The sequence below is a fragment of the Penicillium mononematosum genome (genome assembly GCF_028829835.1).
Source record: "Penicillium mononematosum strain IBT 11891 chromosome Unknown utg000005l:1.0-9366267.0:1.0-9372171.0, whole genome shotgun sequence".
In the NCBI taxonomy this organism is placed as follows: Eukaryota; Fungi; Ascomycota; class Eurotiomycetes; order Eurotiales; family Aspergillaceae; genus Penicillium; species Penicillium mononematosum.
The window spans coordinates 831,717-847,623 of NW_026643275.1; the positions used below are offsets into that span (position 1 = coordinate 831,717).

The 15,907-nt window shown below is 50.9% G+C and overlaps 5 protein-coding genes across 5 annotated transcripts; 3 read left to right on the plus strand and 2 right to left on the minus strand.

Moving 5' to 3' along the window:
* Positions 1-728: 728 nt before the first annotated feature.
* On the plus strand, positions 729-1,526 carry N7519_008439 (uncharacterized protein; the record flags this gene model as incomplete). The annotated part of the gene is made up of 1 exon (XM_057295215.1): positions 729-1,526. The coding sequence occupies one exon, from the start codon at positions 729-731 to the stop codon at positions 1,524-1,526; it is 798 nt and encodes a 265-aa protein (XP_057143097.1).
* Positions 1,527-2,258: 732 nt separating this feature from the next.
* On the plus strand, positions 2,259-6,964 carry N7519_008440 (uncharacterized protein; the record flags this gene model as incomplete). Its single annotated transcript, XM_057295216.1, has 3 exons — positions 2,259-2,957; positions 3,004-6,637; positions 6,714-6,964. The coding sequence occupies 3 exons, from the start codon at positions 2,259-2,261 to the stop codon at positions 6,962-6,964; spliced, it is 4,584 nt and encodes a 1,527-aa protein (XP_057143098.1).
* A 668-nt stretch (positions 6,965-7,632) lies between these two features.
* N7519_008441 (cytochrome P450) lies at positions 7,633-9,048 on the minus strand (the record flags this gene model as incomplete). Its single annotated transcript, XM_057295217.1, has 1 exon — positions 7,633-9,048. One exon carries the CDS (start codon positions 9,046-9,048, stop codon positions 7,633-7,635), a length of 1,416 nt encoding a protein of 471 aa, XP_057143099.1.
* A 491-nt stretch (positions 9,049-9,539) lies between these two features.
* N7519_008442 (Zn(II)2Cys6 transcription factor) lies at positions 9,540-11,663 on the plus strand (the record flags this gene model as incomplete). Its single annotated transcript, XM_057295218.1, has 3 exons — positions 9,540-9,948; positions 9,996-11,156; positions 11,206-11,663. The coding sequence occupies 3 exons, from the start codon at positions 9,540-9,542 to the stop codon at positions 11,661-11,663; spliced, it is 2,028 nt and encodes a 675-aa protein (XP_057143100.1).
* A 223-nt stretch (positions 11,664-11,886) lies between these two features.
* On the minus strand, positions 11,887-15,771 carry N7519_008443 (uncharacterized protein; the record flags this gene model as incomplete). The annotated part of the gene is made up of 3 exons (XM_057295219.1): positions 11,887-13,148; positions 13,205-13,370; positions 13,417-15,771. 3 exons carry the CDS (start codon positions 15,769-15,771, stop codon positions 11,887-11,889), a joined length of 3,783 nt encoding a protein of 1,260 aa, XP_057143101.1.
* Between the last annotated feature and the right edge of the window lie 136 nt (positions 15,772-15,907).

Here is a 15,907-nt window from a genome sequence, read left to right on the forward strand (position 1 = left end):
AGGGTGTTATTGATTATCAGGCATTATCTTTCAGATACCTCATCGCTTTGGGCGAAAAACCAAAATACGAATGAGAATGTTTCTGCCAACATGTTTTTAAGACAGCCGATGCTATTGTAGAACCCAAGTGTTTGTTGCTCCATAAATGTAAGATTCAATCCGAGCGAGCAAAATCGACCAAACCTTGGAATGGAGCGTGAATACCGAAATGGAAATGTGGGGCGTGCATCGACTTTGGAGATTGGAACCTCCCGCGGTCTCCACAACGCTTAACTATATTGAGTGGAGTCAAAGAACAACTCTTTGTCAATTGAGATGTGGTATTACTCCTCTTAGAGTCTGGTCTGACATTTACACATAGTAGTACTGATAAGTATTCAACGTTTTCTGTGAAAGAAATTCATTTAGCCTCTAAGCTTGTGTACTAAAAACTACTTCCTCCTTGTTCTGTACATGTACGCGAAGATCACCTGGACGGGTACATACATGCCATGGGCGCTGTCCAGAACTTGAAGCCTACTTAGGTAGTCGCAAGGTGCCTTTAATTACGGGTTCTATCGCCCATTTAATGCAATGGCTCCTAGATCTTTTAAGCAGTAACTGCACGGACCCGTCTCCCGGGCCCCTCCGCCCAGCTTACCAAATTAGGCGCCAATACCTTTCCAGTCGTTATTCAGTTTGCTCCTTTCTTTCATTTTTACCCTTTATAAGCATACACTTACTTCACAATGGATTTTGTGGACCAAGCTAGTCCTGAAAATGAGGTTGAGTTGGTAAAATCACTCCAAGACTTGACTATAGTCGAGTCGTGGAAAGATGGGAAGCTGAAATCCACTACCTTCTACCATGTCACAGAGGATGAGGAGGTTTCCTACGGCTATACGCCAAAGAACAAGCGCGAAATGACTATCGCGGAATTCAATTCATCTCTACGACGTGTCCAGGACAAAGATATTTATCCAGAGATCCCCACCGACGTCCAGTTGACGCTTGCACCGGAAGGGCTGGGCTCTTCTTTAGTTTATGTGAAACGGCCAGGCCTACAGTGGTACGAGGATATGATTGGGACGAACCATCTCCCTAAAGCCGTTCTCGATGAGACAATCGTCATGGAGCGGATCTCAAGATCACCACACCGAAACGTAATTCGATATTATGGCTGTCGTGTCAAACGTGGTTACATCACGCCGATCGTTCTCGAGCGACTGGATCAAACACTGAGCGAGTACGCCTCGACATCTGATTTCCAGCAGCTCGACAAAGTCAAGTTTTTCGAATCCCTCAAGTCGGCGGTGGAGCATCTACACACCATAGGGCTAGCGCATAATGACATCAATCCGAATAACATCATGGTGAAGAATGGATCGCCGGTGTTGATTGACTTTGACTCCTGTCAGCCTTTCGGAAAACGTTTACAGTCTTTGGGCACGGAGGGATGGTATGAAAAGCTGTTTTATACTTCTGAGAAAGAGCATGACATGTATTCTCTCGGAAAACTACAGGAGTGGCTTCAGACTGCTAAGTGATTTTAGAGTAACGCATTGCATTGCATTGTATATTTGGGAGGTATCTCTTTTCACTTAAAGACATGCTTAACGCCTCGTATCTCGATACATTATATAAGAACTGCTAAACATTACATGAAAGGAAAAGCTTAAACTCAGACTATATTTATACGTTATAAACAGATGTAAAACAGTATCTACAGAGGAGTGTAACCCCCGCACTCCCTGGGAAGACAATTTGTTTGTATATTGTTAGTACCCTACATACATGGGGTGGTTAGATTTAGAAGGGAAAAGACAATTGACTACGTGAGAGATGACAAGATACCTGTAGAGGGGAGCAATTGCCTCAGAGGTAGTTGCTGGTAGGAGGACCCCTCAGAAGCTTTGCCATCACGTGAGGCAACCCAACCTCCTGAGCTGAACAACTATTATTAGATGGAACTGTTCTTCCTGAAACCAGCGGCTCTTGGTATCTGCAAGCTACAACATGTCAGCCCATGATAGGTAGAGAACCAGACAGTTGATCCCGAGGATGGAGTCATTTGGCTCCACTAAGCATTCAGGTATTGGCTATTTGATCTTGAACGCCGAACTCAGCCCCGCGATATTTTACACGTACGAGATACGGTGTACCGCCTAGCGAACCGCTGTTTGCCTGGAAAAACATTTTTCTGTTGACAAGCTTAGCAGCCCACGCGCGCTGAAATCTTCGTTCTATAAACCTTCGAAACCCGAAAACCAGAGCACAATATGCATATACGAAAGAATTTCAAGAAATGGACCGAGAATCTACCGCAACGGAGAAAGAGGAGGACCAATGGAGCGCATGGAGACTGCCTGAACGTCTCTCCGACCGCAGAGGCAAACGCGCCTGGCCCTTCTGAATTGTCGGCTACAGCAAACTCTGTGAAGCCTTCTGGACCTGCTGGAAATCTTGACAAGCTCTCCAAGCCTGATTCAGTAAATTGTCATGCCAATACCGTCTCAGGTCTTCCCGAATTCCCTCAGGCCGAGAAGACCATACCTGATCCACCGTCTTCTCCCCCCCAGGCTGAGGAGACCATACCCGATCCATCATCTTCTCATACGACTCCAACCTCATCAAGTGATAGCAATGACCCCTGGGAGTTGGCGTATGGAATCTTGCAGGCTCGAGAGCCCAAGTTGGTAGAAGCTTATCAGGCTCACTTGGGATTAGCACAGCACGATAACTCAATGCACGCAAATCTTTCCAATCCGCGGTCAGTCGAGTCGGTGATGACGAAGTTGCTGGAAGACCGGGAGAAGAAGCAGTGGCGATTCTCACTCCTGGGAAAGGATGTGAAAATACGAGAGCAAACCGAAAAACTGGCCAAGTTTCTCCTCTGGGCCGACCCAGTAGTGAAGAGCGCCGTTAGCACTCAACCATACGCAGCTTTGGCATGGGCTGGCGTCTCGTTGCTTTTATCTGTAGGTCATGGCAACCCTATTGTCTATCTAATGCTGACCCAGGTAGCTACTCTCAAGCAGTACCACTAGCAATCTGGCGATGCTAAAAGGCTTCGATTCAATCCACAGTATTCAGATCTACTGGGGTATCTTCGAGAAGAAATACCTGCAGTCCAAGCATAGGGAAGAGTACCAAGATCTCCTTGAGCCCCTTGCTGCTCTCTACTCGCATATCATCGAATACCAAGCGCGTGCTATCTGCCATCTTTCCAAAGCCCAACTCTCTCGCGCATGGGTGAACATAGCCGGTGAAAGCGACTGGGATGAAATGATCTCAAAAATCGAATCATCAAGCGAGGCTTGTAGCTCCCATCTTTCTCATTACGTGTTGGAAGAGACTCGCAATAATCGAGATAGTCAGCTCCAGGAGATCAGAGAGTCTCGGAGTATTCTTGAGGAGATTTGCAATGTCCTAAAAGCGGATACGAGTCGTAACAAGAAGGACTACGAAGACCAGAACGAGCGAAACCTTCTTCAAGCACTCGCGTCCGACTACGAAGATGACAAGAACTACAACCCACTGCGAGTCCCAGACACATGCGAATGGTTCTTTCAGGGTAACGAATTTCGAAACTGGCGCGACAGCGACTGTTCTACTCTCCTGTGGGTTTCCGCCGGCCCTGGCTGTGGAAAGTCGGTTTTATCACGGACTCTTATCGATGAGAACCGGCTTTCTACGAATGTCACGACATCGACGATCTGCTATTTCTTTTTCAAGGATGGAGATGAGCGCCGTATGTCAGCCACCAATGCTTTGTGCGCATTCCTTCATCAGCTTTTCACCCACGATCCGACGGGCACGCTGATCCAAAATGCGGTCATCAGCCATAAGAATCACGGTGCAAATCTAGCAAATAACTTCTCCGAACTGTGGCGTCTTTTTATCCAATGTGTCAGCTCGCCAGAGCTTGGGGAGGTAATTTGTCTCCTGGATGCCCTGGATGAGTGCAATGTCAATAGCATGCGGCAATTGCTCAGCAATCTGAAGGAGCTCTACTCTAAACCCCAGCTTTCATCCTCAACCTCAAAACTGAAGTTCCTGATCACGAGTCGCCCTTATGATGATTTGGAGCTATCGTTTGATGGTTTTCCGGATACAAGTGCTTATTTGCATTTTGATGGAGACGACAAGTCTGCCGAAATCAGCCACGATATAGATTTGGTTATCGATGCCAAACTACAGAAGGTCGCCAGGAACTTTCGAGAGAGCGACCGTCAAATGATTTCCAAACAGATCAAGGACATGAAGAATCGCACTTACCTCTGGCTACACCTCACATTCGATATTATTGAGCAGAGCCCAAGCGCGTATAGTCGACGGTCTGATGTCAAAGAACTTCTCTCCGGGCTACCTTCGAAGGTCTCAGACGCATATGAAAAGATTCTAGACCGCAGCGAGAACGAGCTTCAGACAAAAACTCTTCTTGAAATTGTTTTGGCTGCATCACGACCTCTCTCACTTGATGAAGCCAATATAGCCTTGACGATAGCTTTGAACAAGGACGGTTTCGATTCATATGACAGTCTAGAGGCAGACCTATGGCCACAAGACGACTTCAAAAGCGTCGTGAAAAATCTATGCGGTCTATTCATCAATGTGTACGATTCGAAGTTGTTTTTCATTCACCTGACAGCGAGAGAGTTCCTCACCGATCCCGATCAGAGTGGAAAGTGGAAGGGCCGGCTGAGTATGACACAGTCGCACAAGAGGATGGCGCTGGCGTGTCTATCATACTTGTCGCATCTAGGTGGGCAAGGATCGGCGATGAAAATCAGTGCGAGGTTTCCGTTGGCTCAGTACTCAGCCCTGCATTGGATGGATCATTCACGGCCTACGGAGACAGAAAATGACGTTCTGGACAGCATCTTGAGGTTTTTCCTCCAACAAAGTCAAGCGTTTGCAGATTGGTGGAAGCTCTTTAACGCATGTCAACCTTGGGTGCGAATTGGACACTGCGAAATGGGGACTCCACTATATTATGCATCGCTCCTCAATCTCCAACGAACAGCACAAGTCCTATTAGATAAGGGCGCGGACAGCAACGAGCAGGGCGAACATGGAAGTGCACTCCAGCTAGCTTCAGCTAAAGGCCACGAAGCAATCGTGAATCTCCTCCTACCTAGTGGCGCGGACATTCACGCGCAGGGTAAGTATGGAAATGCACTCCAGCTAGCTTCAGCTGAAGGCCACGAAGCAATCGTGCAGCTGCTCCTAGCTAATGGCGCGGATGTCAACGCGCAGAGCCAGGCTGATCATATGACTGCCCTCCAGCTAGCTTCAGCTGAAGGCCACGAAGGAATAGTGCAGCTACTCCTAGCTAATGGCGCGGATGTCAACGCGCAGGACCAGGATAATCATATAACTGCCCTCCAGGGAGCTTCAGCTAAAGGCCACGAAGGGATTGTGCAGCTGCTCCTAGCTAATGGCGCGGATGTCAACGCGCAGAGCCAGGCTGATCATATAACTGCCCTCCAGCTAGCTTCAGCTGAAGGCCACGAAGGAATAGTGCAGCTACTCCTAGCTAATGGCGCGGATGTCAACGCGCAGGGCCAGGATAATCATATAACTGCCCTCCAGGGAGCTTCAGCTAAAGGCCACGAAGGGATTGTGCAGCTGCTCCTAGCTAATGGTGCGGATGTCAACGCGCAGGGTAAGCGTGGAAATGCACTCCAGCGAGCTTCAGATAGAGGCCACGAAGCAATCGTGAAGCTCCTCCTAGCTAGTGGCGCGGACATTCACGCGCAGGGTAGGCATGGAACTGCACTCCAGCTAGCTTCAGATAGAGGCCACGAAGCAATCGTGAAGCTCCTCCTAGCTAGTGGCGCGGACATTCGTGAATACGCGCAGGGTAAGCACGGAAATGCACTCCAGCGAGCTTCAGCTAGAGGCCACGAAGCAATCGTGAAGCTCCTCCTAGCTAGTGGCGCGGATGTCAACGCGCAGAGCCAGGCTGATCATATAACTGCCCTCCAGGGAGCTTCAGCTAAAGGCCACGAAGGGATTGTGCAGCTGCTCCTAGCTAATGGTGCGGATGTCAACGCGCAGGGTAAGCGTGGAAATGCACTCCAGCGAGCTTCAGATAGAGGCCACGAAGCAATCGTGAAGCTCCTCCTAGCTAGTGGCGCGGACATTCACGCGCAGGGTAGGCATGGAACTGCACTCCAGCTAGCTTCAGATAGAGGCCACGAAGCAATCGTGAAGCTCCTCCTAGCTAGTGGCGCGGACATTCGTGAATACGCGCAGGGTAAGCGTGGAAATGCACTCCAGCGAGCTTCAGATAGAGGCCACGAAGCAATCGTGAAGCTCCTCCTAGCTAGTGGCGCGGACATTCACGCGCAGGGTAGGCATGGAACTGCACTCCAGCTAGCTTCAGATAGAGGCCACGAAGCAATCGTGAAGCTCCTCCTAGCTAGTGGCGCGGACATTCGTGAATACGCGCAGGGTAAGCACGGAAATGCACTCCAGCTAGCTTCAGCTAAAGGCCACGAAGCAATCGTGAAGCTCCTCCTAGCTAATGGCGCGGATGTCAACGCGCAGGGTAAGCATAGAAATGCGCTCCAGCGAGCTTCAGCTAGAGGCCACGAAGCAATCGTGAAGCTCCTCCTAGCTAGTGGCGCGGACATTCGTGAATACGCCCAGGGTAAGCATGGAAATGCACTCCAGCGAGCTTCAGATAGAGGCCACGAAGCAATCGTGCAGCTGCTCCTAGCTAATAGCGCGGATGCCAACGCGCGGGCCCGTGAAGAACCTCGACCTACATGCCCTCCACCTAGCTTCAGCTAGAGGCCACGAAGAGATTGTGAAGCTGCTCCTAGCTAATGGCGCGGATGTCAACGCGCGGGGCCAGGATAATCATATAACTGCCCTCCTGCTAGCTTCAGCTGGAGGCCACGAAGGGATTGTGCAGCTACTCCTAGCTAATGGCGCGGACATTGCTTTCCTATTCAGGCCCCTGGGAAGGGATTGAAAACCAAAGACACGAAAAAAGACAGGAAAACTGTAGGAGTGTGGTCATACTATTTAAAATAGACAGGTAACAGGATGAAGCTATTCCCACTATTCAAGTGGGCATAGTCGTTCAATTTCAGGCGTTGAAGCCATTCCCACAGTATAAACGCCTATAATCTCCGTATCCTCCGCCACTGACTCCGATGTGGTAGAGTACCTGTAGTTGCTATAAAGACCAATGGATCGTACACAGTCCCTTGGGATTGAGACTATGATGCACAACGCGGAAGCATTTCAATTTATCTCCTTTCTAAGAAAAGTCCGGGTGCTTTCATAGAGTTTTCGAAAGAACCAGTCTACATCTGGTGTGCATTGCTGTCCAAGGTTATGGCGGGCTTACCTGGTGCGTCATGAGCTCTATACAAAACTGTGCATTGGTAGCAACATTACAATACATATAGAAGGCGCGTTTAAATTTATACTCGATTGGTTCAGTTGCCAGGCAGCGGGAACTGTGTTGCATGCCGTCGGGCTTTACATCAGACATTCCTCCGTTTTATAGGGAACTAGATCCCTCCTTGTGATCTTCATCGGAACTGGGGGCGGATACTTGACTGCGCTGATTCTGATACCATCTCTCACATCCTGGTCAGGATCAACTAGTTCCAGCTACGTAGATTCGTCAGTTCACTTGGTGGTCTTTTTCCAAGAAGAATTCGGAGAGGGGTTACTCACATCGAAATTCATCAGCAACAGTGGCAGCGTCTTCTTCATCTCCAACCACGCGATGTGGACTCCCGTGCAGATCCTTTTGCCGGCACTAAATGTCAGAAACGAACGATCCATTTGTCGGCGCTGGTCTTCATTTGCTTCAATCCACCTCTCCGGTCTATACAAATCCGAATCGATGCCGTAGACATCTTCATCCAGGTGAGTGGCATCGATCTGGCATCCAACAATAGTGTCCCCGGGAATAAATTTGCCCGCAATCATCACGCCTGCCAGGGGAACGACTCGGTCAAGGCCCCAGGATGCGATCGGAAGAAGTCGCATCGACTCCTTCAGTACCGCATCGAGGTAAGGCATGTGCTGCACCTCCTTCCATTTAGGCGTGCTAGACAGTGTACCAGCGCGGAGGCTTTCTTCGATCTCTTGCAGAAGTTTGGACTTCGCGGTGGGATTCTTTGAGAGGAAGTATAGGGTATATGTCAGAGTACCAGCCGTGGTGTCAGCGCCTGCACCAATGGTGGACATGATGATACCCAGGATCTCATCCTGTCGCAAGAGGTCGGGGTATTTGGCCTGGCCTTCAAGGAACCTGGAGCAGAGATCCGCATAACTTTGCTTATCAGGATCATTCCTTCTCGCTTCCAGCTTGCTCATCCCAACCCTGGCAAGTGGACTGTCACCGGCTCCTCGTAGAAGCGTAGCAAGTCGGCTCTTATTGAGAAGGAAGTCTGCATCAGGCATCGCGCCCCATTGGCCCCAATGGTCGAATCGCGCCATGACGGCAGCAAGCGTCCCGTCAATATCGTCGCCCTTGGCCAGTAAGCCGAGGGTGTCGCTGAAAGCAATACGAATCAACATGTCCATAGCGAAGAATTGAAGCCACTGGCCGACGTCGGTCTCCGGATTCTCGGTGAGAACATTGACAAGCTCCTTGCCGGTGGCTTCGATAGAATCTTCGTAGTCCAGTAGAGAGTTGGTAGTAAAGGCACGGCCGACTGATTTGCGCACCGCCGTGTGCTGTTTCTCGCTCATGGCGATGATGCTGGGCACAGCCCGTTTCTTGCTTATGGGAACCGCTCCATAGTAGGAAGGACCCTTCTTCCATGTTGGGTTTGTGCTGTAGACGATAGGAATGGCTGCTGGGTCGCTGATGCTGACATGGTTGGGCCCCAGGCGTACGAGCTTTCCATGTTCCTTGTGCAGTGCGATGAGCCTTGCAGTGTGGCCTTTGCTATTCTGAGAACGGAATCGCCAAAGATCCGTGAACTTGGCCCAGAATGGACCGGGGATATCCGCTAGCCGAAGGTAGGACCTCAGCAGTCGCAGAACGAGGATGCCAACTACGGCAAAGATGATAGCGATAGCGGCTGGCATTTTGAGGCAGGCGTAGTTCTGAAGAAAATAAAGTCGCCTGAAGAACTGATTGACTTACATGAGGCTAGAGAACCACATGATCGCAATTTTAAACTTGGTCAGTTGAGCTGTGCACAGTATCGCATCTGTTTTGATCGCATCTGTTTTGGGTCCAATGCAGTATCGGTTCACTCATTCCGCCCTTTTTATCGTCGCATAGCTGCGGGTTGAAAACGGCGTGGAGACGATAGGGTGGTAAGGGACTGATCGGGCCCTAGATCCCGATGACGGCGGCTGCACCCCTGTGTTTGTTACTGGGGTCTGGGGTTCAGAGCCCATGTGGAGGCAACTGTACCCCGAGGGTATGCTCTTCCAAGATTGTACCTGACTGTTCTGATTGCTAATTTGCGTCTTCTTGTGGGTTTTCCCCCCGATTTGTGGGGGAAACGAAGTTGGTCCGACGCGCCCTCAGCCTCGGACCGTCACCGTCTCCACATCCCCGCATCGGGAGGATGAAATTTGAACTGCCCATCGATGACAGTTCTACTCTGAATCAATCTGTCGATATGCAAGCTTCTAAGGCAATTACACGTAGGCAACACGCGCCGTCGGGAGTCCTCAAGCGGTCGGCCAAGGCATGCACCCGATGCCGGAAAAGGCGGACGAAGTGTACTGGGGATCCCCCATACCCATGCAAAACATGCAGAGATGCCGGACATACCTGCGTCTACTCTGAGACTGAGAAGCGGGTAAATGTCCCCGAGAGCTATCTTATTGAGCTTCAGACTCAAGCTCGACGAGGCATCAATGCTCGAGAGAATTGCGATCGCCCTTCGGACCTGGAATCGATATCCAGTCCAGATATCGGGCTGGAGTTTACGAGCACCGACAACTGGGTTCTCGGAAGTTCTGGACAGTACCGTACGTTGCCATCGGCCTTCTGCGGCTTACTGAGCTGACCTGGGCAGATTTTATTGGCAACTCGTCATCAACTTATATCGCCAATCGGCTGAACCCGACGACGGAGAACTTGGATTGGCACATGTATCCTCACTACGAGGATACTGCCTGGCTTCGACGACCCATCGATCCTGAGATACCGCCTCTACCACCGTTTGACCTAGCAAAGCGCTTGTATCGTGCACAGCATGCGTACATTGGCACAATCTTCTCGTTCCTCAGTGACACGGCCTTCTATGAACGGCTTGAGCGAGTGTATGCTCGAAGCCCAGATCCCAATACTAGGGATGAATGTCTAATTTATTGTCAGATACTCCTCGTATTTGCCTTTGGGCAGATGTACTCAATCAACCAGTGGGTTGGGCACGAGGGACCGCCTGGATTCCAGTACTTCAAGCACGCCCTTGCCTTTCTACCAAGTGTGTTTGAGGACGGCTCCATTTTATTCATTGAGGTGTTGAGCTATGTTGCGTACTTCATGCAGACCATCAACCGAAGGGATGCGGCCTACGTGTACATCGGCATTGCCCTCAGAATGGCCATTTCTCTTGGGCTACACCACGAAGTTCTTGACCAAGAGGTCGACATTGAAACAAGGGAGCACCGACGAAGGATCTGGTGGTCTACCTACAGCATGGAAAGACTACTTTGCGTTACTTCTGGACATCCGATAACAATCCAAGACGAGGACATTGATCTTCTCCCTCCCTCTCCCATACCGGGTGAGGACAGCCATACAGCTTCCGTCCTGGCCAATTACACAGAACTATCCAGAATACACGGAATAATAGGGGAGAAAATATATCGCAAGAAACAGAAGTCAGGCCCTGAGATATCCGCCTGCACTCAACACATTATGAAAAGACTAAGTGACTGGTTTGAGCGGCTACCAGAGACCATGCAGCTGAATCCTTCCGACATGAGCCAGGCGCCACACCGGGAGGTTGTTTCGACGTACTTGCACTATTATCATTGTATCAACATGACGGCTCGCCCGATTCTGCTGTACGCTGTTCAGCGACAGTTGGCAGCAAGTTCCCACTGTCCGAATACGACTCGATGGGAGGACGGATTCTCCACAGAGATGGTTCATGTCATTGACACAGCCATATCTGCTGCAAGATCTACTGCCTTGATACTCAATACCGCAGCCAAACATAATATCGTTGGTAAGTCAGCAGAGCCCTAGAGGGAGACCTATTTCCTAATTATCACCAGCAACGTATGGGTTCATCGATGGGGAACAAGCCTTCTCCGCGGCTCTGCTCCTTGTAATGGTCAATATTGCCTTCCCATATAAAGAAACGAATGCCTCTGCAATGAATATGGCTCTCGATGTTTTGCAGACGATGGCAGAGAAGGGTAACAGGTATATTCGGGCCTGCCATTCACTTCTCACCAAAATCAAAAGTTCCGTCAAGACAAAGGATTCGAATCTCGCGAACACCGGTGAACAAGTGCAAGTAAGGGACCAAGTACAGAGCAATAATATGTATACAGAGAGTGCCATTGTTGCAGGTCTTCCCAACGACCAGGCTCAATCATTTAATTTGGACTTTGAAGGAGATCCCGGCCTATGGGCAGAAGTGCTGGACTCCATTGACATCGATATGGATAGACAATGGGTTGAGACGGCTCTGTTACGGGGACAGCCGGAGACGGCGAATCAGTTGTAAAATGCCATAATTCAATGACTCTTGATAAATTGAACCCATTATCCTCACATGCCAGTACTTTCCCTTCCCCTAGTAATCAGGAGGGTTGATAGTTTAATTGGAATTTAAGATGAAATGAGAATGGTGGTTATTTTGCCACTCTAAATCCTCGTACACATGTGTAGTATTCTCCAGGTAAATCTCAATTACACGGTCTCGTTAATCACTATGGACAAAGTCGGTACTATGTACAGTGGGTTCCATTCTGTGCAGCCTGCTTGCTACCATAGCCACCTCCACCGGGGGTCATAATGACAACCCTGTCGCCAACCTTCATGGGTACACTACCCTTTCCGCCCATGTTAACTCTCCTTTCCTGACCTGTGTGCCTATCCGCCGTGAGCCAGAGGTTCAGGCCAGTTGATCCAGGCCCGCCACCCTCCATACCATACGGCTGGTGAACACGGCGCTCAGATAGAATAGAGCACTGCACTGGGGTCAGGAACTCGATTTCTCGAGTCACACCGTCACCTCCTCTATTGCGTCCCGCGCCCCCAGTGTCATCACGGAGCTCAAAGCGGCGCAGCACGCATGGGTATCGTTTTTCAAGGATCTCAGGATCAGTAATGCGGGTGTTCGTCATGTGCACATGCACACCACTCTCTCCCACCCAGCCATCACCTGCACCAGCTCCACCAGCAATAGTCTCATAATAACCGAAGCCCGGTGTGACCTTTCCTGTTTCATCGACCTTGGCATCAATGCCGAAAGTGAGGTTGTTCAGACAACCCTGCGAGGCGGCACAGGCGTGAAGCGCCTTGAGAACCACATCGGTGACTCGCTGGCTGGTCGTTACGTTACCGCCGACAACGGCAGAGTCGCCGGTAGGGCTCAGGATGCTAGGTTTCGGGATCCTGATATCAATGGGACTCAAGCAACCTTGGTTCAGAGGGATGTCCGACTTGATCATGCATCGCAAGGCATATATAATCGCCGAATGGGTGATAGCCTCGGGAGCGTTAATGTTACCACGGACCTCCGGACCCGTACCGTCAAAGTCGAAGACGGCCGCGCCTTCCTTGTCAATCGTGATCGTGAGCTTGATGGGTGTGCCGTCGTCCATGAAATCCAGGGCCTCCAGCGGACGGCCGCCGTAGCGGTGGTACATATCCTTGAGAAGGTTTCGGACGGCCAACTCGGCTGTGCGCTGGATCTCGTACATATACATCTGCACGGTTTGCAGTCCGTACTCGTCGATCAGGTTCTGGATCAGCGTGATCCCACGAGCATTGGCGGCAATCTGAGCTTTGAGGTCCGAGATGTTGTCGCTCAAGTTTCGGCTGCCTGAGCAGCCTTCGTACTTGGATGGGACATCAAAGAAGAGCTCGCGCATGCGGTCTTCATTGAAGATACCATTAGAAACGACCTTTTCTGACTCGATGGCTGCGCCTTCCTGCCACAGCTCGGTGGAGTTGGGAGGCATGGATCCGGGAAGGATGCCGCCGACTATAACAGATTTTGTTAGTAATTGAGGACCAGATAATCCGAGAAATCTTACTTACTGTCTGCATGGTGGCCGCGCGAGGCGACGTAGAAGATGATTTCATCGGTTCCTTGCTTGAACACCGGGGTGACGACCGTCACGTCGGGCAAGTGGGTTCCGCCAGACATAGGGTGGTTCGAAACCAAGACATCACCATTCTTCAGCTGCCCTTTCCAGCGATTATGCTGGTATCGAACAGCAAACTGCATTGATCCTGAGATGGACCGGCACATGGGGAGCATTGGCGACAAGCCCGCCGTCGGGAGAGAATAGAGCGCAAGAAAAGTCGAGTCGCTCCTTGATATTCGTCGAGACGGAGGTTTTCTGTAGAGTATGGCCCATCTGCTCGGCAACGGACATGAACCTATGGCCAAAGATGGATAGACGAATAGGGTCAACCTTTGACGAGTACGTGGCCTCGCGAGTCGCGGACTCTAAGTCGATAAGCACACATGTGTCAAGAACGTGAACGACCGCATTGGGATTGACCACGATGGTCTGAGTCTCGTCGATAATAATGGCAGGGCCGTGCAGCTTCACATTAGAGCCGAGATCTCGAAGCTGGTAGACAGGGGTGCTTCTGAATCCAGCTTGCGAGTCGAAGTAGACGTCTGTGTAATGAGCGGGTGCACAAGCATCCTTCAACGTTGCATCCTTGAGCTGTTGCAAGGGGCTTTTCTCCACCGTCTTGTTTGCGGATGCGATGGTTCGGACGCGAACATCGTCAATGATGACCGGCCGCTGGAATGTGAAGTTAAACTCCCGACGGTGTCGCTCGATAAAGGCTGAAAGGAAGTCACCATCCTCAGGCTTGAGGATCATCAGACTTGTATCCGAGCCCTCGTACCTCATGTTTAGGAAAATTTCATGCCTAAGTTGCTCCTCCACAAAACCCTGGGTCTGGAGCTGCTTGATGGTGTGGTTAATGAGACCCTGTAGTTTGCCAATAATTAATTCCTCGGCTCCAACATAGTAAGCAGCCATAGGCTCTTGTGCCTCGTGGACGATCTCAGCGAGGGCAAGGCCATACGCCGATAGGATAGAGGAGTACTTGTGGATGATAATGCGCGAAATGCCGAGCGAGGCGGCAACGTTGCAGGCGTGCTGGCCACCGGCACCACCGAAGCTTGCGAGATGGTGAGCAGAAGTTTCGAATCCTCGAGCTTCTGTCAGATTGCGGATAGGTCTTGTCATTGATTCGTCGGCAACCTTGAGGAAGCCCAGAGCAACTTCTTCGGCGGTGAGTTGAGTGACGCCGTGCTCTGAATTGATCTTTTCCGTCATCTCCTCAAACAGCTTCCGAGAAACTTCTCTGTCGAGGGGCTGATCCTCATTAGGGCCGAAAATCCTAGGGAAGTATTCAGGCAAAAGGCGACCTAGGAAAAGGTTTGCATCGGTGACTGTGAGCGGTCCTCCCTTTCTATAGCAGGCAGGCCCGGGGTGTGCGGACGCAGATTCGGGTCCGACCATAAATAGGCCATTCTTCCAGAACAGAATGGATCCACCTCCCGCAGCGACAGTGTTAATGTCGAGCTGCGGCGCCTGAATGCTAACACCTGAGATACTAGAGGAGAAGGTGTGGTCAAGGTGACCGTCGAACCGTGACACGTCGGTGGATGTGCCTCCCATATCGAAGCCAATAATAGGCACTCGCGCCTCTTCGTCCCAACTCGTCGAGGCATACCCAACAACACCGGCGGCGGGACCGGAGAGAATAGCTTTCAAGCCGCTGAACTTACGGAAGTCAACCAAACCGCCGTCAGACTGCATGAATTCGACTCGACAACCGTGAGAGCCTGCTAAGCCGCCATCGAAATTTGCTGAGATGGAGTCGATGTAAGATTTAATGACCGGGGTGAGATAGGCGTCGGCAGTAGCAGACATGCCGCGAGGGACCACCTTGATCATAGGCTGCAACTGGGACGATAGTGCGACTGAGAAGCCTAGCTTGGAGGCAGTCTCGCCAATCTTGAGTTCATGGTCGGGACAGGCGAATGAGTTGATAAGAGCAACAGCCACCGAGCGGTAGCCCTGCTTCTTCAGAGCTTCCAGGTCTGCAGTGATTTTTTCAATATTTAGTTCCCGAGCCACCTGAAATGTCTCCCCAGTAATTCCCTCAATCACTCGGAAAGGCGACAGAGCCTCTGGGGATGAAAGGGGATGCGAGGGGATGATGCGCTCGTCAACCTCGACAACATCCTCGAACAAGACATCAGGCCGCCTCGCTGAGAGGTCGAAGATGTCGGGACGGGCCTGGTTGCCGATTCTAAGGAGGTCCTTGAAACCTTTGGTGGTCAGGAGCGCAGATCTCATGCCTTTGCGCTCCAGAAGGGCATTGGTGGCAACTGTGGTGCCCATTCGTAGGCATTCTATGTCGTCCAATTGGAGGGGCTGTCCTCTGGGTAATGTCGCACCAGTAGCGGCCTCAAGGACTCTGCGGATGCCTTCTGTAGGGGCATCTTGGTAGTTGGAAGGGTCGACGGAAAGGAGTTTGAGGACGATGTCAGGCTTGCCGGGCACAATGGCATGAACGTCGGTGAAGGTGCCGCCGCGGTCGATGGAAACCTTGATCTTGTTGCCTGGCATTATAAAATAAAGGAACGAGGGTGTATATCTTTTCACAGCTGTCTTTCTCCTCTCCCATGAACGAGGCAACGGACCGGACATTTATATATACCTCCGATATAGTGGGTCGTCAGCGACGTACAGTCTCCAACTCGGC